The 25,861-nt window shown below is 48.0% G+C and overlaps 2 protein-coding genes across 8 annotated transcripts in view; both read right to left on the bottom strand.

The window, feature by feature from the left end:
- Positions 1-844: 844 nt before the first annotated feature.
- Positions 845-18,903, bottom strand: CPNE9 (copine family member 9). 2 transcript variants are annotated; one of them, XM_028101727.1, is made up of 21 exons: positions 18,836-18,903; positions 18,266-18,306; positions 18,105-18,151; positions 17,887-17,990; positions 17,353-17,389; positions 17,129-17,131; positions 16,773-16,849; positions 12,807-12,870; positions 12,588-12,691; positions 12,273-12,377; positions 10,818-10,859; positions 10,423-10,498; positions 10,261-10,314; positions 9,789-9,850; positions 9,013-9,059; positions 7,924-8,105; positions 7,536-7,663; positions 3,849-3,951; positions 3,196-3,253; positions 2,740-2,813; positions 845-1,030 (listed from the first exon to the last, which is right to left on the bottom strand). In XM_028101727.1, the coding sequence occupies exons 1-21, from the start codon at positions 18,901-18,903 to the stop codon at positions 845-847; spliced, it is 1,662 nt and encodes a 553-aa protein (XP_027957528.1). The 2 variants fall into 2 exon arrangements, with proteins under 2 accessions (XP_027957528.1, XP_087883537.1); XM_088027411.1 differs by lacking the exon at positions 17,129-17,131.
- A 1,383-nt stretch (positions 18,904-20,286) lies between these two features.
- MTMR14 (myotubularin related protein 14) overlaps positions 20,287-25,861 on the bottom strand; it is a 45,884-nt gene continuing 40,309 nt past the window's right edge. For 3 of the 6 annotated variants that reach the window (XM_028101823.2, XM_028101822.2, XM_088027432.1), the window contains 2 exons: positions 23,744-23,899; positions 20,287-20,889 (listed from right to left, as the gene is read on the bottom strand). In XM_028101823.2, coding sequence (XP_027957624.1) covers positions 20,706-20,889; positions 23,744-23,899 — 340 coding nt within the window. In that variant the 3' untranslated portion in view covers positions 20,287-20,705. The remainder of the gene's footprint in view (positions 20,890-23,743; positions 23,900-25,861) is intronic. The other 3 variants (XM_088027423.1, XM_028101824.2, XM_028101825.2) reach the window with 2 other exon arrangements.

Genomic DNA, 25,861 nt, shown 5'->3' on the forward strand with positions numbered 1-25,861 from the left:
TCTTAATGCAAACCTTGCATTCGACCCACTATAATGTATGTATTTTCATAAATAATATTTTCTGTAAAACATCCTAATAAAAGCAACACTCCAGGAAGATGTTTGCTGGTTAAGATCTTGGGATCTGGAGTCAAACTGATGAGTTCTCTTCAAAAAGTGACTTAACCTTTCTGAGCCTCAGTTTCCTGATGTATAAAGTGGAGATAAAATATAGTGCTTACCTCACAGGATTGTTGTGAGGATTAAATAAAAATATGCTTGTAAATCGCCTCCATATATAATGAATACTCAAGCATTTAGCTGTTTTTATTATCCTCATTAAAAGATTCAGAATAAATGGATCAGAGCAGAATTAGACAGAGTCATTGGAAAACTGACCCCTTTTGAGGTCAGGAATCCTTTTCAGAACCTGATGAAAGCTATGGGCCTCTCTTCAGAAAAAAACATGCACACAAAGTTTCACTTATCATTTCTTAAAGTGTTTGAAGAATGTCTGAAGAAGTGATTGGATGGATGGGTGATAGGATGGGGATGAACCCTAACTGAAGCTATGTTTGCTCACTTCTCTTGGTGTGGCCCCAGGCCCCCAGGTCCCCCAGTCTCCTTCCCCAAGAACCATTAGACAGAGGTGGAGTAAAGATCAGCTTTATTATTGGCATGAAGGCAGGGAGGTGGTGACAGTGCCAGGCCCTTCTATGGGTGAGGGGACAGAGGGCTCGACCAGCCAGCACTGATCCTCTAAGTTGGACTCAGTAAGGTCCAGGGCTCCAGGTGCCTCTGGCTTTCAGCAGAAGCAGTGGGTGGGCAGGCAGGCAGACTGCTAGTTACGGAAGAGGTAGGCTCCTCAGGGCTGTTCTGGAGCTGGGGTTGGCCTGGAGTTGGCAGGAGGTGGGGGGCGAGGTTGGATATCCCTGGTGCGCATGTAGGACAGCAGCTGCTCTGGGATCTCAGCCAGCACGTCCTTGGCTAGTCGGGCCATACTCAGCACCTGGTTTCCTGACCGGTCAACATAGTCTCGGAATGGGACGAACTGGGACAGGCACAGACAATCAGGTGTGGGTAATGGCCGGGGAAGAGAGGAATGGGAAGGGGAGCAGTAAGGAGGTTTCCTCTTTGAGCCCTAACATCTCTTTCCAAATATCACACTATCTCTTTCCCCTCCCTATTTTGGACAGCTTTCCACATTTACATTCTCCCCACCCCCTTTTTTTTTCACCTTCTATTCACCTTCAACCCAGTCCAGTTTGGCTTCACACAGTACTGACACTGCTCTTGCCATGTAATAGCCCTTATGTTACCAAATCAGTCCAGTGGGCAATAATTGTCAGTCTTCATCTTGCTTGACTTCTCTTTAGCTTTTCATTACATTTGACCATACTCTTCCTACTAGACACATCCCACTCTTGACATACCACACTCTTCCGGATTTTCTCGTTCCTTCCTGGATGCTCCTCCCTGTCACCCCCATTCCTCTGGGGTCTACCTGATCCTAAACCTGGTCACTTCTCTCTCTCAGTTCTCTTCCTGGGTGATTTCATATACTTCCATGACTTTAAAAACTGTACTCTGATGACTCCCAAATTTATACATCCATCCCTGGCCTCTTTTTTAAGGTCCAGAGCCACATATTTAGTTGCCCATATCACATCTCCATTCACGTGTCTTAGATATCTCAAACCTGATGTGTTCACAACTGATTTCTGGCCCTTTCTTCCAAATCTGTTCCTCCCCCAGGCTTCCCCTTCCCAATAAATGGGACTATCACTCATTCAGTTGCTCAAGCTAGAAAACTGAGAGTCATCCTTAAAGCCCTCCTCACTCCCCATCACCATTTAATCAAAGCATCAATTCTTGTAAAATTTTCTTAAATAATCTTTTGAACCTGCTTCTTCTCTCCATCCTCATTGCTTCCATTCCTATCCAGATCCCAGTCATCTCTCCTCTGCTACTTCAAAGGCTTCTTCACTGACAGGTCTGTCTACTTGCCTTCTCTCTCAACCTGCTGCTGTCAACCCTCCATGCAGCAGAGCTCCTCTGAAAATGCAAGTCTGACCATCTCATTCCCCTAAGTAAAATCCTTCAAGAGATTTCTAATTCTTTAGAACAAAACTCCAAATCTTCATCATAACCAACAAGGCCTTGGCTCCCTCTTCTTTACATTTCCTGGGATCCTGCCCCCTGGCCTCTTGCCTTTTCCGTGTTTGGACTAATTCTTTTGAGCCTCAGGGCCTTTGCATCTGCTGCTTCTCTACCTGCAGTGTTTAGGTAGAGCAACCCTCCTTTAGGTTTTAGCTCAAATGTCATTTCCTTATAGAAGCCTTCCCTGACTACCCTGCTAAATCAGGTCCCTGTTATAGTGTGTGTGTGTGTGTGTGTGTGTGTGTGTGTGTGTGTGTATATATATATATATATATATATATATATATATCTCATAGTGGCATTTGCTGTTCCTCTGGAGCACTTATCACAATCTAATAGATATTTAGCTGTGTGATTATTATTGGTTGCCTCCACTAGAGGGTGGGGGCTTTGGGGATCTCCTATACTATGGATCCAGAATGGCAGCAGCAACCTGCCTGTTTCTCAAAAAGAATTTGTTCAATGAATGCAGGACAGCTGGAAGAGTAATGGGGAGAAAGGTAGATGATTAAGAAGACAGAATGGGAGAGTGGCTGCCAACTTAGCCTGTCTTTCCCACTGTGCCTTTTGGCTCCATGACTTCTCCCTGGTTAGATCTACCTGAACGATGTCCCGTTCTGCATAGCGTCCCCTAGAGGACACGCGCACGTCATCACCATCCAGTTCTTCCATTGCTGCAGAGAAGACACTCTTCAGCTGATTGCCCTCTCCCACACCAGACCCATGTTACCCCCCTCCTTGTTAGCTCCACTTCGTAGTCATCATGAGAATATTTAGTGGTTGTATTCAAGTCCTAACAAATTTTAGGCACTGTTATGGAGTTATTATTGTGCCTTCCCATGCATTCCATCCACCAAGGAACCCCAAGAAGGAAGTATTCATATCAACATCCTTGGTTATGGTAAAGAAATAGGTTCAGAGAAGGTCTGTGACTTGGCCAAGGTCCAACAGAGGCATCCATCTTATCTTTTATGTTTGACAGGCCTGGGTGCCCAGATCCTCCCTTATTTTCCCCAGTTCTTGGTCTCATTCATGGACACCCATGATCCTACTCACCTTCAAACATGGCTGGTCCCACACCGACAATAATGATAGACATGGGCAGTGAGGAGGCCTGTGAGGGAAAGAGGTTGAATGGTTGGGGTGAGTAATCATAACAATGGAGGTGACTAGTGGGGACAATTTTCTGTGCATGTATCATGTTTCTGCACATCTTGCAAGCAGAGGCACTGATTCCCTTTGTTCCAGCCTATCTTTTCAAGGATGTCTGCATATCAAACAGCCTTGAAAGATATAGTGTCTTCCTTTGGAGCAAAGGGCAGGTTTGTTTACTATTCAGTTTAATAAAGTATCTCACACCAGAACAAAGGGCAGGCATCCTTACTGCCCATTATAAAAGATTCAGATACCCTAAGCTCAGGGTTTCTGACCTACAGTGCATCCCACTGTGAGTACAGGTGTCATTTGACCCTCCTCACAACATCTTGTGGGAAATGGGACTTAGAATCAAAGCAAATGCTGATAATTGAGCTACTACTATGGCTGAGAATAACAAAGTCCTTTGTCTCCGATCCAGGAGTCTTGTGTCTTCTGCCAGCATCCATGAAACTGGAGGGCTAATTTGTTAGCTTGCAAGTAGGGTAAAACCTCAAACCCTTCACAGTTATTAACAGTGGCCCTCCCTGCCAAGCCCTCCTCCTTAGACTCACACTGACAATGGCCTCCTTGGTCTGCGTCATGTCAGAGATTACCCCATCAGTGATGATGAGCAGAACGTAGTACTGGGAACCATCAGAGATTTTGGCAGCAGCCCTGGTTGAAAGTCCAAGATCAGAATCCAGCTGAAAGTCCAGAGAGTCCAAGGGAACACCCTACCCCTAAAGCTTCCACCATCACTGTAATAAGCAGTGGGCAAGGATTAGGGTTTCTGAAGCTCATGCTCCTTCCCTAAACCTGGATGCCTGCCCCTGCCTGACATCCGTCTAGTAACATTTACGGAGAACTTACTATGGTAGTTACTGTGTTATAGTAGGCACTGGAGGTACACAATGAGAAAAAACAAATTCATCCCAGCTATCTTGAGGGAGGACATTAATCCCAGAATCGCAGAAATAGGTATAATTACTCTTGTGATGAGTACTGTGATGGAAAGGGACACTGCTATGACAGTGTCTAGTAGGGGATCCTGACATGGTCCAGCAGGTCAGTGAAGGCTTCTTTAAGGAAACAGTGTTTGAGGATGAAGGAGAGGCTAAGCAAAGGGGAGGAACAAAGGGAACAGCACAGATAAGGGCCTTGCGATGGGACTGAAGGAAGCCCACTGTGTCTGGAGCCCAGAAAGTAAGGGAAGCAAAGTGGGCCATGTGGCTGAGATGGGGTAGGGGCCAGATCACGCAGGGCTTTGACAGGCCCTAGAAAGATTTTGGTTTTTATACAAGGGAAAGACCAAAGGCTAAAGGCCTCCTTTCTTCCCTTTCTCACCCATTTCTTCTTTCTTCCTTCTCCCCTCTGCTGACCGCCTCCCACTGTCTATGCTGCTGGGTCCTTAGCCAGTCTAACAGCTGCTCCCAAGCTCCTTTTTCCTTCTCTCACCATCAATCTTTGAATCCAAGATTTTTCTATCTGAAAAGGACTTCGGAAGCCATTGAGTCCAGTCCCCTTATTTTACATATAAGAAACATGAGACCTTCAGAGAGCCCAAAGGTCATGGTACATCCTGGTCTCTTGACTCCCAGTCTTAGGCCCTGAGTGGGTTGGAAAGGACAGAGTTGCACTATCCAATAAGGCAGACCCTGGCCACATGTGACTATCGAAATTTAAATTAAGTTAAATAGAAGTAAGTATTTGGTTTCTTGTTCACCCAAGCTACATTTCAAATGCTCAGTAAAAGAGCCCAACTAAGCCTGAGCTCTTGATTCCTTCACTCTCCATTCCCGGCCTGTTCTTTGGATACTCCTCCATATACTTGGTACATTCTGTTCATAACATTACTGTTTACTGTTTCCTGAGCTTGCTTCTTTATGACTCTGTGTTTTTTCACATGCTCTTCCTTCTGCCATGCCTACTCTGCATCTCTTTTTCTGATAAAGTCCAACTTGCCCTCTAGACCCAGCTAATAATTCCCCTCCACAATTTAGGCTCCCTTGGGTCTTTCAGACTAGGTTATACCCTCCCCTCCTCTCCCTCTGCCTTCTAGGATACCACCCACCAAGTTGGGCTGTCAGCCCTTCCACATGGGTTTTCACACCCATGAGGGTACCAGCGTGTGTGCCCAGGGAGACCAAAGGTCACAGGATACCTGGAGCATCCATTCTACTGTATTATCTGGTGGATAAAGCTAGATGACTCTAAGTATACTTAAAACACCTTTTCTTCTCCTCCAAATTAAAGCAAAATGGACACAACATGAGGAGGATGTAAAATTTGCATGAATTTTTAAGATAAATATGGTGACTTCAAAGACATTTTCAGCCTGGTTGCTTTCAGCTGTGCGCCTAAGATTCCCCTGGGGAAAGCAATCACTTGCCTTTGCCAACAGGCAACTTGCTGGGAAAGTCTGGGAAGCTCTGGCCTATGGAAAGTAATGATTTATTTATATATCTGTCACCTGCACCAAGGCAGGAGCTCCCAAGGGCAGAGACTAGATGTGATTCATCTGTGAGTCTCCAGTGCCCCAGCAGAGAACTGAGCATACAGCAGATGCCCTTTGAATAGTAATAATGATAATAATAGTAACAGTAATAGCTGACACTTATAGCAGTTATGATGTGGCAGGCACTAAGAGCTTGACATATATTAATTTAGTTAACCCTCACAAAACCCTATGATATTATTATTATTATTATCATTTTACAATTGAGGAAACAGGCATAGAGAGGTTCAGGGTCTTGCTCAAATTCACACAGCTAGGGAGTGGTAGAGTGGGTGTATCAACTTAGCTAGTCTGGCTCCACAGCCCACATTCATGCTACGTTGCCTCTTTATTGAATGTTTATTCAATGAATGAATGAATGAACTAAGATAAAATTAAGAAATCTGTTTAATAACAACCAAAATATGCTCAGTCTCCAATATTAAGTGAAAAAATCAGTAGTGAACTATTACATGTATTTTTTTGTTTATTTTTTTAGTAATCTCTACACCCAGTGTGGGGCTCGAACTCACAATCCCAAGGCCAAGAGTCGCATGCTCTTCTGACTGAGCCAGCCAGGCCCCTCTGCATGAAATTTGACTGCAATTATGGATTCCTAAGGAAAAAACTGCCAAGAACTGTATATGCATCCATATTCCCATGGGCAGTATTCTGGGTGATCTCTTATTTCATTTCTTCATCCTTGAAATTTTTTACAGCAATGTTATGTTACTTTCATAATTGAAAGAAACTATTACATTCATTATGAATTACATAAACAATCTTTATTAGGGAAAAGGGAAGTCTATAGGCATATAAACCTCCCTGAAATCCTTCCATTTGTATTCTCTTTTTTTGTTTAATCTTTTTACTTTCAAGCTTTCTGAGGTACTTTGTTTTAGCTGGGTCTCTTCTATTCAGCATATTGTAGGATTTACTTATTATTTTATTGCTTTATTCAATCAGAGAATCTTTTTCTTTTAATAGGTGAACTTATCCAATTTATGTTTAGTGACATATGTTTGGTTTTAGTTCTGTCATTTTATTTTATTTGCCTTTTAAAAAGTGATTTGATATGTGATCTTGGTTTTTTTTTGTTCTGAAAATTTGGAGGTATTTTTTTTAGTTTTTATTTATTTATTCATTTAAGTAATCTCTACATCCAACGTGGAGCTCAAACTCACAACTCTGAGATCAAGAGTCACAGATTCTTCTGACTGAGCCATCCAGGCACCCCTGGAGTTACTCTTTTATTTTTAGAAGTTACTTTCCTATTTTTTAACCTACCATTTATTGAGCACTTACTATAGGCCAGACACTGTGCTAATAATTCTGAATTTGTTATCTAATTTTAACCTCCCAATAACCCTATAAAGAAGTGCTATTGTTATCCTTATACCCATTTGTAGGGATAAAATGGGGACTTAGGGTGAGTTGCTTAAGGTCACATGGTTGGTGAGGGGTGTAGCCAGGTCTGATGCCAAAGCGTGTGCCTTAATCATTGTGTTATAGGACCCTCTTTCTTTTCCCCAAACTTGAGTCCTGAACTGTTGTTCCCAAAGAGTGGGGTTGGGGTAGTTTGTTCACACCCTCTCTACCCCAGAATAAGGCATTTATCTCTTTTTATCAGAGCCTGGCCAACACTGAAAATTTTACCCTTTCCCCAAAGCCCAGGTTCACCCAAGAGTGGTCTTGACTATCCTTGGGAAGTCAGTCCCCTGTCTGGTTCCCCTCAGTCCTCCCAGCCCCCACCCAGTTCCCTTACCTGGCCACCTGGTTGATGACAGGAGCAAAGTAGGTGGGCCCATAGAGCTGCACTGTGCGCAGGCTCTGAAAGTAGCTCTCCAAAACACCTTCAATGCCCACACAGTTGGGATCCTCATCGTTGTTGTTCTGTCGGGAAAGATGCCTTGCTAGGCTGAGCCATGCTGCGTATACCCAGGAGTACTCTGATCCCAGCTCACTCCTTCTTTTTTCCATCTCTCTCTGTCTCTCATGCTCCCCTCCAAACTCCAGCCCTGCTCCCCTCCCTGCTCTGCTCCCCTCTCATAGTTCCCTGGTCCTCTGCAGGTACTTGATCCTGAGAAGAAATTCACCACCGTGAGTGGACCAGATGCCAGGGCATGGAGCGTAGGCTCCGGCCTATACTATACCAGGGGGAACTGGTGGGAGATCCGTCCCTCTGGAGGCAGTTTGGCCCCAAAGCCATAGGCTGGAAAGAGCTTGTCACTGTCATAGTCCTGGATGATTTCTCCCACTGCCTTGAGGGCCATGGCATAGGCGCTGAGTTGGTAGGGACTCATGTAGTGCAGGGAGGTGGGCTGCAGAGGATTCCCTGTAGGGACACAGGACCCCCAGCCTCATGGTCACCTTGATCATTTATCTATTCACCTGTCCATCCATGTATACATCCAACTGCCTATCCATTCACCCACTCTTTACCCATGTACTCCTTCATTATTTTGCCCAGTTGTCCATATGTTCATTTATCCATCTATCCATCCACCGACCCCTATATTTATCTGTCAATTTATCCACTTACCCACATATCCATTCTCCCATCCACTGGACATAAATCCATCTTTCAATCTACCCATCCATTTCTACGCATCTTCCTCTCCATTCTCTTATCCAGTATCTACCCAACTACCACCCACCCATCATTCCTATTCATTTCCATTCATTCTGTCTTCATATGGATTCATCCACCTACCCACTCTCATTCATTATCCTAGCTACTTACCTGTTATTTCTCCAATTTAAACATCTGTCCATTTGTCCACCTGCATACCTATTCATGCATCCACTTGTCCAACCTATTGTACTCACTCACTAACCCATCTACCTACTTGGTTTATTCATCTTATTTACCTACCCAGTCATTACTCACTCATTTACTGCTTCATTTCTCCTTACACTCCTATTATCTCCCATCCATTCATTTACTCATCCACTTCTTGAGGTATCTCTCCTTTCAACTTTTTAAAATTGACACACCTATTTTCTTTTACCCTCTGTCCCCCATTATACCCAATAATCTCCTCCCAAAACTCCTGTCCCAGTACCAGCCTGGCTGGGCTTTGCCTCAAGCCTGGGCTTACTGGGTAGGTGAACTCTTAACTGACTGAGCCACCCAGGCGACCCTTGGTAGGTGATCTCTTATCCCCAGGTCAGAATCTAGGCCAATCCCTAATGAATTCCTTAGAATTCCTCCATACCCCATTCCCCCATCCATGCCTCACCATTAGAAGCTGTGAAGTCAATGGCTACTGTGAAGTTCAGCTGTGTCCTGTTGGGGAAGTAGATCGATTGAGAAGTGAGGGACAAATACTTATTATATCAGGATTTCTCAAACACTAGTGTGCATACGCATCACCTGGAGATAGTGTTAAAATGCAGATTCTGGTCTGGATGATCTGTGTGGAGCCTGAAATTCTACATTTCTAACAAACTCCCAGATGATGCCGATGCTGCTGGTCCATGGAGCACACTCTGGGTAGCAGAATTAAATGCCTACTGTGTGACAAGTGTATGTAATTTATGCCATTTAACTTAACCTTTACTATAACCCTGAAGTAGTAATTAACATCTCCATTTTGCATAGGAGAAAAGTGAGCTTCAGAGAAGCAAAGTACTTTACGCAGGTCTGCCTACCACTACTGAGCCAAAAGGAATGTCCCCTTTGGTCTGCTTGGGTTTTCCCTCTCTCTTGGCCTCTTCCTGTTGCCTGGCCATGATTTTTATTTGGACCCCAGTCAGGTTACTGGGGCCATCTTTGAAGACCACCTGTCTCGCATCTTCCCATGGGAGGACAGGAAACTAGGGATGAAAGTCAGCTTCATGAAGAAAACTAAGATGGGCAACATTATGCATTTTACAGAGCACTTTATAGTATGCCAAGTGTTTTTAAAAGTTTATCTCCATGGACCTTAACCATTTGTAAATATGAAAACTGAGGCTTAGAACTGGGAGTAACTCAATGCTTGTCTTTCAGCCCAGAACCTGGCCTGTGACTCACCCTCCCTTGATGTAATCAACAAAAGTGAATTCAGAGTCCACAGAAAAGGAGAGCAGCGTCACCTGTGGGGCAAAGAGACAGCCCTGCTACTTTGGAAAGGGCAGTTGGGTGGCAGAAGGCAGAGAGGCACATGATTCCACCCCCTACCGCACACTCCCCAACCCTGTCTAATTTCTGAAAGGGCAAAAAAGAGGAAGCTGTCAGAAACATATTTGGATTTTCAAAAGTGTATTAAATTGGGAAATACAACTTAAGTTTTAAGAAAATCTGCAAAACAGTAATGAGCAAACAATTTTCCTCAGGTGAGAATCAAAAGAAAACAAAAGAAACTTAAATGGAGCCACCTTGGGCCCAACGTTACTATATCCAAGTAATCTGTGCCCACAGTCTAACCCCAACATTTGTCATACTATGTCAGTGGGAATAGAAACAGAAGGATCTAGGGAGGGCCAGAGCTCCAGGGAACACTCACAGTTCCTGAATTGACATATTTCTTCTTCTTACATTTCTTCCGAGGGTTAAGTACCTGAGTGAAGAAGATAATAGTGATGGTGGGAAACAGAGGAAGGGAGTTACAGACTGAGCACGCTGGGATGGAGGGCCTGGGCAACCTGGACAGAGCTGGAGTTCTCACCTCATACACTGTGAACTGGTTCTGGGCCTTGCTCAGCTCCCGGTAGCTGGTGGTGAACTCACCGATGAAGTCATGGCTGCAGTGAGGCCAGGGGCGGGTGAGCAGCAGCTACTGTTGGCTTGGAGCCAGCCCTGAAACTAGTCTTTTGCCCCCATTATCCCTTGCCTCTACTTGGGCTGCAGGGCACTGGGGTTGGGGCCAGAAGAGAGGCCAAGGTAAGGGGGAGAGAAGGAAGATCCAACTGAGAGGGTCAATTGTACTCAAGGTCCTGGCATCTATTATCACCCTTCTTGACTCCCAAGACCACTTTGGTTTCCTAGTGAATGTACTACGTATTATAGGAAGCTGTTTAAATTAACTACAAAAGAAGACAGTACTATGTGGGGCAGTTCTACCTTCCATCCCGGTCCCAGTCGTACACATCAATCTTCACTGTTCTGAAATGCAGGAGATAAACATAGGCTAGCGTGTATGATAAATCCTAGAGACACTCTCACCTACTTAACCCTTCACAAATTATCCTCCCATACACGCATCTGTTTTTCCTTCAGCCTTCCTCCCATCAGTCCATCCATCCTATTTATTCATTCATCAGTCCATGCACATACCCAACTATCTATTACCACTGCCATTATTTCTTCTACTGCTATTTGTACCACTATTACTATTCTTTACTACTACTTGTTGAGTCTTACTATATTCTAGGCATTGTTACCAGTGCTTTTGTAGATTGACTCATTTGATTTAACAACCATCCTAAAAAGTAAGCACTTAACTATAAAGTAAATATTATTCTTATTTTTGGATAAGGAAATTGAGGTGCAAAAAAAGTAACTTGACTAAGGACTATAACTAGTAAGTGACTGAGCTGAGATTTAAACTCAGACATCCTGGTTCCAAAGACTTTGTTCTTGAGTACTATGCCTAAGTCCTCCTATATGTCCATATATCTGTGTTGCAGTTACAACTATCTATCCATGTAGCCACCCACTTACCCATACATTAGCCAATCTAATTACCTTTTAATACCTATCTTTATCCACCCATCTAACTATACATCCAGGCATACACTGACTTACTGATGTATGCAAGCATCCATCTCTCTGTCCATTCAGCTATCTAACCAAACACCCATCTATCACATTTGTCCATATGATCATCCATTCACCTACATAACCATTCATGTATGTGCCCATCCATCCTTCCACCCACTCACCTGCCTTCATACTGTTCATTTATTAGTTCATATGGTCAGCCTATCCATCTACTTTACACTCATTAATCAACTAATCTACTGGTCCTTCCATCCATCTACCATCCATTCACCAATCCACCTTTTGCTCTACCTGTTTATCCTCCTGCTTTTTCAGTCATCCCTCTGCCTCTCCAGCCATCTAACAATCTCTCATATACCCATCCATTTATTCATTCATCCATTAATCTATCCATCATTCATCCATCTACTGATATGCCCATCAGTCCACTTATCCACTTATCTGTTACCCACTCATCCATCTCCCCTTCTACCCACCCACCAGTCCTTTTACATGCCCATCCATATACCCATCCATTCATTCACCAGCTTACCCATCCATCTGACCCTCCACCCATGTATTTATTTATTCATTTGTTCATTTGCCGTTTCATCTACCCATCCACCCATCCATCCTCCTATCCATCTATGTGGCCATCCATTTGCTTCCCCATCTACCTATCTCCATGCCCAAAACTCTGTTTCACCAGGCAGGATCCTCCAAAACTATTGTGACACTTCTGCCAGCATTCTGGGGCTCAGGAATCCCATTCTCATGCCGTTGTTCCCTTACTCCCTAGTTTACACTGAAGCAGACCTGTCATAGTCTCCATTGCACAATGCCCGCACAGGGATGCTGAAGGGTTGCCACACAGGATTCAGCGTGTTTTTCACAACCTCCGTCTTGTGGCAGATGGTGAACCTGGAGAGGAGCAAGAGGACTGGAACTCATACTCTTGGAGATTCCTGGGATTTCCCCACTTGTTAAGCACATACTGTGTGCTGCCTTGAGTGAATTCTGAGCTCAGGTCCTGGTAGAGTTTAAGATGCCCACATCCAGCCTGAGAGCCCTAATGGGCCCACGGTCACAGCGGGGGAGGGGTGGGTGCCCCTGGAGAAGATGTTAACTCACGTGCCATCCTCATTGCTCCTATAGAACACAAGGAAGGGGTCTGACTTCCCAAAGAAATCCTTCTTGTCCAGCTTGTTTGCACAAAGTTGCATGGTGGCAATGTCCTAGGGATGAAATTTGGCTGTTGACACCCAAATTGTTCATAGCCTCAAACAGTCCACTAAAGGGAGTTTAGGAGAGAAGGGAGCCTTGTGGGTCTAGTATATGGCTCTTACTGACCCGACAATTGCTAAGCTCCTCTGCAGTCAGCAGTATGGTCCCACACTTCTTGCCTGGCACACCCCTGGAAGCAGAAAAAGCCTCTGTCAGGGGAGGGAGAGTAGGCAACGAAGAATGGGGTAGCTAATCTGGGATTAGGTGGGCCAGGGGGTTCAATATGCCATTTCCTGACAGTCCCCTAAATGTATCCCTTTCTGCCCTGTGTGGTTCCTTGTGGAGAAGGGCCTGACTTTGATAGGGAAGGGGTCTGTAGTCTGAAAGGAAGGGGCTAATCTGGCCTAGGTGGACATGTGGTAGCATGGGAAAGACACAGGATTTAAAGTCCTGAGTAAGTTATTTCCTCTTTTTGGGGTCCTCGTTTCCTCTACTATGAAATGGGAATCACGCCTACCTCTCAGGGTTGTGAAAAGATCTGAATGAGTGCATGGAAGGACAAGCAATTGGGAAGCTTTATTGATATGAAGGTGGTTAGATTTCTCAAAGCAGACCTTGGTATCTACTGTATGTCAGGCACTGTGCTAGGTATGAATTGGCCAGTTCACTCTCCAGTTCTGTTAGGCTGTGCCCTTGGGGAGCTTCTAGAGGGAGGTGGGATGTCAAAGCCAATAGGCAAGTAGAATGTGATGTAGCAGTCCTGAATGAGGGAGAGGATTTTCTATCCAGACCCAGGGCAAAAGGCTGTTTTGTTAGATCAAAGATGCTGTGCTTTTGAAGAGTGAAATAAAATGTGGAGAATGAAATAAAAAAGACAAGGGAAGCCTTATCCTCTCCTGACCCAAGAAGGAACACTTCCATGTATTTGAAGGGTACGTATTAGGACACTCATTCCCCACTTGCCTTGCCTTGGGTCTGCAGGTGGTCAGGGACTTTGCTGATGGGCCTGTGAACCCTGACCCCAAAGGGACCCCAAGTGTGGCAGAAAGAAAACTGGGTCAGAAGTGTTCTGTGTCCAAGTCCTGGCTCCAATTTATTGTGTGATTTTTCCCATCTTTGATACAAATGTTGAACCATTTCTTTGGCTCTTTCAATTTTTGACTCTGTGCTTTAAAAAGACAGTGTAAGGAGTATAGGGACTCTTCACCTGCACACCCAGGAGGACCAAGTCTCTGATCTTACTGCTTTCTCTCTGTTCTTTGCCCCCTTAATGCTTTCCCTCACCTCCTTACCCAGTGTGAATTCCAGTCGATGATTATAATAATCGCTCCCTTGGGCGCCTGGGTGGCTCAGTCGCTAAGCGTCTGCCTTCGGCTCAGGTCATGATCCCAGGGTCCTGGGATCGAGCCCCACATTGGGCTCCCTGCTCGGCAGAAAGCCTGCTTCTCCCTCTTCCACTCCCCCTGCTTGTGTTCCTGCTCTCGCTATCTCTCTCTCTGTGTCAAATAAAAAAAAAATCTAAAAAAAAAAGATTAAAAAAATAATACTCACTCCCTTGCATCCTACCTCTTATCCATTGCCTTTCTGTCACTTCAGTACACTTATTTGGCAGAACCACAGCCCTAGTTAAATCCAATTCACTGCCTAACCTGTACTGCACCTGTGCAACTGAATAAGACCAGAGGAAAACACACAATCTTGTTAACTGGCCTCACTTTTTTTTTTTTTTTTTACATCTTATTTATTTAAGTCACCTCTACACTCAACTTGGGGCTCGAACTCATGACCCCGAGATCAAGAGTCACATGCTCTACTGACTGAGCCAGCCAGGCGCCCCTAACTGGTCTCATTTTAAATGCATGACCACAAACCTCAAGAGGGTCCTTAATCATACTTCACTCTCCAGTTTGGCTAGATGGCAGTTTCACTCCTCCTCTCTTCTCAAACCCGGAAAGCCTCCTCCCCCATCCTCACTCAGCCAATGACCTTGTTTCCTACTTCACTGACAAAACTGAAGCAACCAGAAGAGAATGTCCACAGACCTACCACCACACCTACCTTGCCTCCAGTATCTTCACCCACGCAACTGTTGCTATAAATGACTATCCGTGTGCCTATTTATCCCTCCACTGTGTGCTACATTCCAGACCCTCTTGCCTATACATGGACATCATTCCAGCAATTCTCTCCTTTTTTTTTTATTATGTCAATTTTTCAGTTTCTACTGGGTCATTCCCCTTAACATACAAATGTGGTATAATTTTTCTCATGTTAAAAAATGCAAACCTATTCTGACCTCACTTCCTTTTTCCTAACCCTCCTTTTCTCTTCTCTTTGCAACAAAACCCCTTGAAAGATTTCTTGACTCTCATTCCTCTCTTCCATTCTCTTCTAAACCTCTCCAACCAGGCTGTCCCCCCCACCTCTTCCTTCAGAACTTCAGACACGCAGCAGCAGTTGACATGGCTGGTCACTCTCTCCTCAATACACAAACTTCACTTTACCCTCCAGGACAACACCCCTTCTCTTGGTCCTCCTTCTACTTCATTAATGCTCCTTCTCAATCTCCTTTTCTAGTTCCAATTCATGGAGCCTTGGTGTTTGGTCTTTTCTTTCTCTGCTCACCCCTTTGGTGATTTCATCTAGTCTCCTGGTCTGAAAGAGCATCTACAACTCATGGATCTTATCGCCTATTTGACATGTCTGCTAGGATGTCTAATAAAAATTATCAAATTCAACAGGAGTCAGAATGAACTCCTGATTAAATCCCCCTGCAATGTACTTCTCCCTCACTTTTTTTTATTTTAACCATCTCATTTATGGCAACTCCATCCTTCCAAGTGTTCAGGCCAAAGGGTTTGGTGTCATCCTGGACCCCTTTTCTCTCACATCCATATTCAACCTGTCAGGAATCTGTTGGCTACCCTTTCAAGTTATATCCAGATCTGACCATTTCTTTCCTTCACTGCTGCCACCTTGGATTACTGTAATAGCCTTCCAATGGTATCCCTGCTACTATCTCCATCTACCTAAGCTTTATTCTCAATCCAGCAGCCAGCATTATTCTTTAAAAACATGGTCAGATCATGTCACTCCTCTCTTCAGAGCCTTCCGGTGACTCCCAACTCAGAGTAAAAACTAAAGACTTTATAATGGCTACAAGGCCCTAAACTGTTAACTCTCCAATCTTGTCTCCTCCTTTCTTCCTCCTTGCTCACTTGGCTATAGCCACACTGGCCTCCTTGCTGCTCTGTGAACATATCAGGCTTTTGCACTGGCCCAGCTTCCTCTGTGTGGAACATCCCATATCCAGATATCTGCATGGCTCACTTCCTTACTTCCTACAGGTCTTTGCTCTAAAGTTACCTCTCCATAAAACCTACTCAGCCACTCTGTAGAGTATTGCAAGTCCCACCCACCCAGCATTTCCAATCCTCTTAATTCTGCTCTACTTTGCCTTTTTCCCATAGCGCTTAATGTCTTCCAGTATATTATATAATTTACTTATTTGTTATGTCTATTTTGTAGTCTCTCCCCCACCTTCTATAGTATAAGCTCCCCAAGGGCAGGAACCTTTGTTATGTTCAGCATTACAATCCAAGCCCCTTGAACGGTGGCTGACATAGAGTATATGCCCAATAGTATTTATGGAATGGACGAGTCCCTGGTGCCTAGCACAGGGTATGGCATACAAAACACGCTAATAAATATTTAGTGAGTAAATATAGTGGAAGTTCCAGGGGTCTTGATTTAGTGAGGGGAAGCTTCCTGGAGAAAAGAAAGCTTGGAAGTGGACCTTAAGGGTAGAATCAGACTTAGAAAAAGAGTGAGGTGAGAGAGACAGAGACAGACAGGTAGAGACAGAGACAGAAGAGAGAGAGAGAGAGGACAAGACAAGACATATCAGGCCTAAGACTGACTTGAACGGAGCCCTGGCGATTGGTCTTTCCCAGGAGGATGATGGGAGCCACTGAAGTCTCCCAACCGGGGGGGGGGGATCCCAGCCTTCACAGCTATTGGGTCAGCAGTGTCCTTGGGAGGAAAATTTGGGGGCACCCACCCTTCCCCAGCACCCCTTCTTGTTCAGCTCACGTGAGGGGTCGCTCTACACGGCTGCCCTGGCCTCCGATCACCTCTCCCAGGGCCAGGAACGCTTGTCCCAGGAAATCCTGCACCAGGACATGGAGTCAAGAAGGCCAGGAGGGGCTGGGGATGCAGAGACCCAGCCTAGCCCTGGTGATAACTGCTGCACCGACCAGTGTGTTCCAGGATGGCAGAACGCTAGAAGCATCGCCCTGCCTGTGCTTTAAAGGAGGGGGAAGGAGTCCCCAGGCCAATTCTGCTTCTTGGTCCTGCTGTCAGTTTAAGCTGCTCTCCACAATGCCATCCCACACCTCACCTTCCATTCCACACCCCCCCATCCCAAAGCCAGCCCCGTTCAGCCTCACCTTCTGTGTGTCCCAGAGGTGGCCAAGAAGGAAGAGAAACAGTGAGTAAAAGGCATGGGTGGGAAACCAAGAGGCAGGAGCATGAGAGGAGGGCCAGGAGGGTGGGTTTGGGGCCCAAGAAGGTGGAGTTGGGGTTGAGGGGTAGGAGGGTTCTAAGGAAGGTTGTTTAACACACTGAGCGCCTCCTGTGTGCCTGGCCAGCCCGCGAGGGGACGCTCGCTCACCGGTTTGGAGATGTTGGTTTTGGAGTCAACGTTGTATCTGGGAAGAGAGTGGAACCAGCATAAGGCGGGGCTGGTGAAAGACAGCCTGAAAAAGGGGTCGTGTTTTGAATACTGGTTAAGATTGTAGGTAGAATGAGGGGCAGCCTTGGATCCAAAATCAGTCAGGATCTCCTTTAGGGCAGGAGTCAGGGTCCAGAGAGTCAGGGATGAGGCCAAGTCTGGGGCCTGCTGTGGGTGGGGTCGTACCAGGGCGGGGGTCCTTGATGGAGCCTGAGCTAAATTAGGGTGCGAAGCTTTGGGCCCAGCTAGGTCTGGGAAGTGAACTGGATTGGATCTGACCTAAACACAGGGCCAAGCTAGATTTGGGGACAGAGCTAAGACTAGAGTGGAGGCCTTCAGAATGGGACCAAACGGCCTGGTGGAGGAGCCAGGCTGGGAGGCCGGGCTGGGGAGGAGCGTGCCAGAATTTTGTGTGGATCCAGGTCGGGGGCGGGGGCGGGGGGAATCCAACCCAGGATTCTGGGCGGGGCTCACACATCAAAGCGCAGGTTTTGCTTTTCCTCAAAGAAGTAGTCGAGGACGAATTTGCGCACAAAGTCTGGGTTCAGCGTGTTGTCGATCACCTCTGTCCGTCCGAACTGGATAGGGGGCGGAGAGTTAGCACGGAGCTGTCAGGGGGCAGGTGATTCGCGGGGGGTGGGGGTGGGGGTGGGGGTGGCGGCTCTTGGCTGGGAGAGGGCTCCTGGACTCACCTCTCGCCACTCCTGGCTGGCCCGGCTCTGCGTGTAAAGCACCACCACTGCAGGCGAGAGCGGAGGCGGGGAAGGAAGGATGTAAGGTTGGCCTGAACCTCTCCCCACCCCTCAGTCGCGCTCGGACCCTAGTTCCCCCTCCCGTCCCTGGCGCATCCTACTGGGGTCGGACTTGGAGAAGGTGTCGAGGTCCAGCAGGTTCCTAGAGAAAGCGACAGACGGACAGAGGGTGGGTCATTCTGGAGCCCAGTGCTTCGACTCTGCCCTGAGTTGGGCACCCGGGGGAGGCATGGGGCTCAAATCGCATCTCCTTGCCTCATTACTACACCCAGTGGAGAGTTGTTGGGGTTGCGGGGGTGGGGTGGTCCGCGTTGTCAGCACCCTGGACAGCACCGGAAATATCCGCTCAAGAATCATTATCTATGCGTCCACACTGTCTTCAAGGGCCCAGGAAAGAGGGTTAGCCCCAGAACTTTGTCCTCCTGGGGCCCAGATCCTACTGGATCCCCATGACCCGTTCCTTGAACCCGCAGGCTGAGCTTTTATTTGCGGGTGGAGCTGTTCAAAGAAACCCCCTCCCCGAACCCGCCAGAGACTCTCTTAAGTCTGAATCTGAGATTTTCCGGCCCTAGATGCTTCTTTCCCCCGGGGTCTGGCCCCTGTCTGCTCCAAGCCCCACAGCCGATTGGGGCAGGGGCAGTGCCTACGCCCTCCCCAGCGTGGCGGCTCACCGGCAGGACACGGTAATTTCAATCTTGGTGGCCGGGACGCTGCGCTCAGAGGCTCCGCTGAGAGACATGGCTGGTCGAGTGGCCGGAGCTGCGGGAAGCTGTGAGACAGGGGCCGCCGGGGCTAGGGGCGGGGGCAGCGGCGGGGCTGGTCCATGTGCCGCCGCGACAGCGGCGGCGGCGGCTGCACTCCCTCCAGCCCTGCTTGCACTCCCGCGATCGCTCCTTGACTGTGGCCGCCGGCGGCAGCGACTCCAGATGGTAACCTAGCCCCGCCCGGCCCTGCGGGTGGCCCCCGCCCCATTGGAGCAGCCTCGAGCCGGCCGGGAACCTAACCCTGACCCCAAATCCGGCCCATACCGTGGGAGAGTCCTCCCAGCGCATTTCAACCCGGCGAAACCCCCCACCCCCCTCAAAACAAAAAAAACCAAAAACCCTCTGAGAACTGTCCGCGGTACTGAAGGGTTTGGGGCGCCTGGTGGGCGTTGGGGATGCTTCCTCTTCCTGAGCTGCTCCCTGAACAGTCTGCTTCTTCCCCTTCCCACTTCCGCCCTGCCTAGGTCTCCAAATAGAAGGAGTTTTACATTTATGCTTATTAGCTGTGTGACCTTGGGCAAGTTACTCAACATCTCTGTGGCTCAGTCTCATCAGTGAAAGGCTGGAATAGCACCTACTTGGGGTGTTGTAAAATTTTGAGATAATCCACATAAAGGACTTACCTCAGGGGATTATACACAGTAAGTACTAAAGAAATGTTCACCGGTATTATTTCCTTCCTCTGGGCAGTCACATCTGTGACCTCTTTTGTGTTGAGCCAGAACTCAGTAAATGGCCGCTTGATAGCACTCTGAAAAGCCCTTTGCCCAAGTCTTTGAACTCTTGACTTCATGATGTTACAGATGCAGACATACTGTGAAGATGCAATCTATTCTATCTAGGTCACAGTGCAGATGAGGGTGGTAGTCAGCCAGGTCCATTCTCCCCACACCAATTACTGCCTCCAAAGCCCCAGAAGCCAGACCCTCCGCCAAAGTCAGGGCTTTGTAAGGTAGGGGTTGCAAGTCACCTGTACCAGGACTGTGCTCCCTGCAGAACTTGTTAACAATGAAGGATCTCCCACCCCCACCTCCACCCATTCCTAGCTGAATGACCATCTCAGCAACCCCAAGTCTAAATTTCAGGCGGCCCTAGGAATCCGTGTGAATAAATGGGTTCCTGGGTGACTAGGGCCCATTGACGCCTGAGGACCACTGCTCCCATCTTGACAACCTGTGACTACTTGTCCTCATCTCACTGAGACTGTCATGGCTCAGGAGTTAAGAGGCACAACCCAGTCTTCAGTTGTCTTTCTGCTTTATCTGACCCCCACCCCAACCCCTTCCAGCACAAGGAAGAAGAGTAAGAACCTTCCAAGTAACTCCACAAAGACAGCAACCAAATGAGGATGCAAGAGAGCAGTTGTTCAAAAAGATTTTACTTTGTGATCTGTCAAACAGCCTCATTCTCAGTGCAGGTGATCCCTCCTCTCCAGGAAACAAAACCAGGAAAAGGGGAGTCTTTCGTGAGGTCTCAGCCTCCATAAGGCCCCAGGGAAACCACACACAGTTCTGAGAGTTGATGGGAATCCCAACCAAGACTAGGGTGGGTGGAAAGGCAGTGACAAGAGGGATGGGTGGTCACCAGTCAGGAAGCTGGGGGTTGGAGAACCCTGTCCTTAGCCCTGCTCAGCTTTGGGGCTGCCATGTGCATGATGGAGGAGGAGGAGGAGTGAGAAGATGTCTCTCCTATCTTGAAGCACCCCTTGTCCGGGCATGGCTTTCATTCTGCTCAGGGCTCAGGTGAGAGAACAGGAAATTGTTGGGGGCTGGCTACTTCATAAGGTGCTGCTGCTGGGGCCCCGGAGTCCAACACCACGGACAAACTGCTCCAGCAGGCCTCCGATGGCACCAGAGGGACTGGGGGCTGCTGCTCGAAGCCCCACTGTGCTGCTGTATGCGGCCAAGAAAGCTGAGCGTACTTCCTGCAGCCGAGTCTCCCGCTCACTCAGGGCTGCAAGCCTGTGGGGAGGGAAGGAGGAAGAATGAATGCATCATGCTGGGCAGGATCCAACACCCTCATCCTCACACCATACTACCTATCCTTCTGCCTTTGCTAGCACAGGCCGGCACTCGTCCTGTGGCCATACTACCCCTGTAGTTCAGGCCCTAAACATCTGGCCTTGTTCCCCTCCATAATCTTTCCTCTCAACTCTCAGGCTACTGTTCCTACCTAGAACCAGCATGTTTTAATGGTGCAATGGGGAAGGCAGAGGGGTGGGGGAAGGTGAGCAGGAGGGAGTTTGCCAACTGTTGGCTGCCATTCCTCAGTGAGAATAATATGAGGCACAAATCTAAGACTTAAGGAGAGACCACGAGATGAGGCATCAAGCCTTGGCTGACCAAAAGCTTAGCCTTCTTGAGGCCAGGACCTGGAGCATTCGGGGAGAAAGTTCTTGGAAGTGTCCTGGAGAGGCCTGGGTCCTCAACCGGAAACCCCTGAGGCTTCAGCTACATCTTTAGTCAAATGTGTTCCCTAGGGAAAGAGTTAGCAGGGTGCTGGCTTTTCCAGCAGGATTGCTGTTCTGATTTTGTTTGTTTTTCCTTCCCTGGCCTCTGCAGACATTGATCACAGAAGACGGGAAGCCCCTCTTCTCTCCTTGGCCTGGAAATACAAGTCAAGAAGGGGAACAAGTGCATGAAAACTCAGGCTTATCAAAGAATGAATTCCATGAGGCTATTTGACACTTTGAAAGGTCTTTAATAGAAGAGAAAAGACCTGAGGTACCAGCCACACCCAACCTATGAACTAAAAAGTATGCAGTCTAGGGGTGAGAGGGACATGGGATCAGAAGAAAAGGTCAGGAACTCACATGGTATTCACCCTAACTGTCCCCTGGAGGGCTTTCTCCAGGGGTCACAGACCTATATGACACGAGCCCTCATGTTCCCATCCACCTAAAAATCAAGACTAGCCCTGACCACTGACACCAAAATTTCCCCCGAAACCAATCCCTGTGCAATCCCTCCAGCGAATTTGTCAGAAGTAGCAGCAATGTCTCCAATTCCCAAGCCCAAATGACTTGTACCCCAGGGCCTGGGGGAAAGAGATGGAGGTATGAGGATAAATGGCAGTCCTGGGGTAGGTATGGGGAGAACAGACTGAAGGAAAGTAGACTGGTGCGAGTGGTAGGTATGAGCAGGTGACTAAGTGTGGGAGAGAGAGAGAAGCAGCAGGTTCTAGGGTGAGGGAAAGTCAAGTAGCTCTTGCAGCAACACTAGGAAAATGGAGCTGATACTGGATACTGGATTCCTGCAATACCGTGAAGAACTCCAAAGTCTGTCTTGGCATTTGGGGGAGTCATGTGTCCCTAGATCTTCTTTACTCTCTAATTAGGTTTCACATAGGCTGTAGGCCATGTGTTCTTCTTCAGCTTTTCCTTAGAGCATATCATGTAATTCAGATTAGTGGTTTGTATTCACAGGGAATATCCAAAGGTCCATACGTGTGCATTCTCACTGCCCCTTACTTCTGGGAGGCAGAAGAGGGAGGGATCAGCCTATTTAAGAGATAAGAAAATGGGAGCCCAGAGAGGACAGGTGATCTACTTGAGGACACACAGCAGGTAAGGGGTAGGCAGGCAGACATACTCGAGTGCCATTCCCTCTCAAGAGATGAGCTAGCAGGCTCAGAGAAGTCAGGGCTGACACCCCAAGACATAGCTGGCAAGGCAGAGCAGCCAGGAGTTTGACTAAATTTCTCTGATAACAAAGCCCAAGCACTAAATCGACATACTGTATGACCTCAGCAGGAATCAACCCTGACCCCATCCCTACACTGCAATTTTGGAGGCCATGAGATCACATAGAACCTAGCTTTCTTCTGGGAACCACCCAGATCCTGGGGGTTTGCTAGGAGCTCAGAGAGCTGCCCGTTTCAGTGGTTAATGCCAGGTAAGTGAGGGGTGCCATCAAGCAGGGGCAGAGATGTCTGCTTCCTCCAGAGATGGCTCTTGGGCCTATTCCATCCTGGAACCCCAAGGTCCAGCCTCTGCCTGCCCTCAGCAGGGATCCTTCTTAACGCCCCAGGGCAACTCGCCTCTGACCTGTCAGCTCTGGTGGGTTATGAGCCAGATTCTGGTGGTGACAATGAATCCCTAGCACCTGAAGTTCATTCAGCCTGTTGTGGGGAGGAGAGGCCCTGTTCCCCAGGCCACTAGAGGCTCTACCCGGCCTGACACCCATGAAGCAGTAAAGCAGGCAGGGGGCAGGGGGCTGCCACAGAGGCAGCCACTCAAGCGGACATACTGTTAAGACTTGAAAGCCCAGTACTGGAGCCTTAAAGGGAGAGGATTTTATAGCCTTGGGACCTGGTATCCCCATCCAATTTTCTTTCCCGACTAGAGGTAAAAGCAGAAGACAAGAGGAGGAAGGGGATGGCAACTCGGAGGAGCACGTCCCTTGAGTTGACCTGGCTCCATTCCGGCTGTGGTCTCCACCATACACCTACCTTCACTACCCCACTGTTCTGATTTCAAAGGATTCTTCATGTCAGGCAAAGCCTCGGACAGAAATAGAACCTTCCATAGTTACAGTCCAGACAGCTTTCCCTCAGGGTGTGCCCCGAGGCACCTGTGGACGAGTTTCAGAGGCTCAAGAGAGTGAACACACACCGCAACACACTTCCTGAGCAGCCCAGAAAGCCTCTTCCATACCTCAGGAGTCCAGGAGCAGTGAGGTATACTTAGCTGAGACACTGGGGTGGGGCAGGGATCCCGGGCCAGCTGCTGCCTCACTCCTTAACCAACACTCCTGATGGCTCACCAGCTTCTGATACGGGCAGGGGAGCATCCTGCCTCCTCAACAAGACACTTACAGACAACTGTTAGGGAGCTCATCCGGGAAGCTGAAAGGGAGAGAGGAGTCTGTGTGCAGGACAGCCCGTTCCTGAATACTGCCACAGCCTGTTACCATCTGCCAGCTGCCAAAGTCTGTGGAGAGAGAGGATCCGGGCAGGGGATGGTCCACTGATCTGGGGCAGAGAGGAGAGAGAGGGGAGATGATGCATAGTCAGTCATATGCCTGACAGGGGAGGCCCTTTGGAGGGGTTGGGGTGGGGCTATGGTGGTCCTGGGCCATAGGCTCAGCTGTGAGGACAATGCTTCGTGCAAAGACTTACAGAAGCAAAAAAACAAGAGCAAAGCAGAATGAGAAGAGGTGAGCCAGCAACCAAAGCCTCAGGTCAGGGCATGCCTGCCCCGGTGGCTGACACAGCAAGTACAATCTCAACAGCACCAAAAGGAAGGGAGCAAGGCCGGATGCCCTAGGAACCAGGGAGGCAGGATTACCTCAAACACCCCTGGCATGCAGATGGGCAGGGTGGGCAAGGCAGAACCCAGGGGCCACTGAAGTCTTATCAGAGCGATGGGAGAATAAGCTTCCTGGAGACGGTGGAGGGTGGTGACCTAGACTGAAGGGTGAGGTGATGGGAGCCCTGAGGCACCCCCCACCCCACACACAGGCTTTCTCTGCAGCACCTTCCAGGAGCCATAGTTTGTATTCACAAGCATCAACCTGGCAAACTCACTGGTTATACCCTAAGGGAAGGGATGAATCAGGCAGGCAACCTGACAGCTTCATCGGAACTTTTTCAGATGGAGGTTTGGGCAGTGCAGGGAAGGGAAAGCTGCATTGGGAATCTACTGCGGCCACCACCTCGCTGACAGCTAACCTCTACTGTCTCAGGGCAGTAGCCCAGTCACCGGGGGTGGAGGAAGGGAGGAGATAGGAAGACATCAAACAAGGCCCTTTCATCGGCTACCCCAGGTCTCCATCCCCAGAGGTACATCATCTTTGATGTTTGACCCTTTATTCTTTAATTCAAGAATAGCACAAAAGTGCTTCTGTAGGGCCCCGGAACAGAGAAGCATGAAGAGTGGTACAGGGGGTGGGAAACAGAGACATTCACTGACCTTGGCCCACCCAGTTAGCTGGCATCAGTGTCTCCCAAGTTTGAGGCAACAGCCCTCATTAGTGGCCACCCCAGCCTCATCCTCAAGCAGCTGCCACCTGAGTGATACTCTGGCCAGGTACTGCAGCTCTGGTAATCGTTAACCATCCTTATCTTAAGAGACAGAGCGAGAAATGGCAGTCCAGACAGGTGAAGACACTTACTGCAGGTCCCATGCTAGTGAGTCCAAGAAGAGATTTTTAAAGCCAAGTTTGATTACAGATTTGTCCTACAACAGAACCACCTTGAGACCAGGGAAGACAGATGGTCTTCTACGTTAAAGCTGCCATGGATAGGAACCCCCTGCAACACAGAGACTTCCACATTCATCATTCCTGCTCAAATCTGGAAGGTGTGTGACGGCATTAGGGATGAGAACAGGACATGGTTGGCTCCCTGGTGGAAGCCCCTCATGCCCCACAAAGCAGGGTTTCCTTGTTTCTAAACTTGGCAAGACTCAAGCAGTCTGCAAATCAGAGAGACAGCTGCCCAGGATGGGCTATCACATCACAGTCTGGTAGTTTCCCTGTGCTTCCTCCAGGTTATGCTGGGCCTTCAGTCAGCATAACTCGACTGAGGTCAGCCTGGCTCCACAAATCTCATCTACTGTTGAAACAGGGCAGATTTTCTCTTCCAGTTTTAGCAGTTTGTAGGAAAACAACTGCTGAACACCAGTGTTGAGGAATGGAAGGGATGCTGAGTAGGATGGGGCACTCCTGGGGCTGGGAACATGGGAGGTTTCTTATGTTCTCTGTACCCCCTGCCCCCAGGCTATGAGAGACTCAACTACCAATGGAAAAATGACAGAAAGATGGAATGGGAGGATTCCTGGTCCCCTTGGGCTAGTCACTTCCCTAGCAGCTAGCAGTTAGCACCACCAGGCAAGGAACACATTTGGGGGAGCCAGGGGATAGCTGTGGAATGAAGTAGGCCATACAGAGAGCAACAGGGTATCACATGCTACATGGGTGATCCCAGGGGACA

Source organism: Eumetopias jubatus, unplaced genomic scaffold, assembly GCF_037043125.1.
Source record: "Eumetopias jubatus isolate StellerSeaLion01/CBP00866 unplaced genomic scaffold, mEumJub1_p1.0 scaffold_1, whole genome shotgun sequence".
NCBI classification, from domain to species: domain Eukaryota; kingdom Metazoa; phylum Chordata; class Mammalia; order Carnivora; family Otariidae; genus Eumetopias; species Eumetopias jubatus.

Coding starts and splice junctions, on each gene's coding strand:
- CPNE9 (XM_028101727.1), bottom strand. CDS start 18,903: ATGTCTCTCAGCGGAGCCTCTGAGCGCAGCGTCCCGGCCACCAAGATT. Junction 12,692..12,806: donor AGGAGCTTAGCAATTGTCGG/GTCAGTAAGAGC, acceptor TTTCATCCCTAG/GACATTGCCACCATGCAACT. Junction 8,106..9,012: donor TGACTTCACAGCTTCTAATG/GTGAGGCATGGA, acceptor GTGTCCCTACAG/GGAATCCTCTGCAGCCCACC.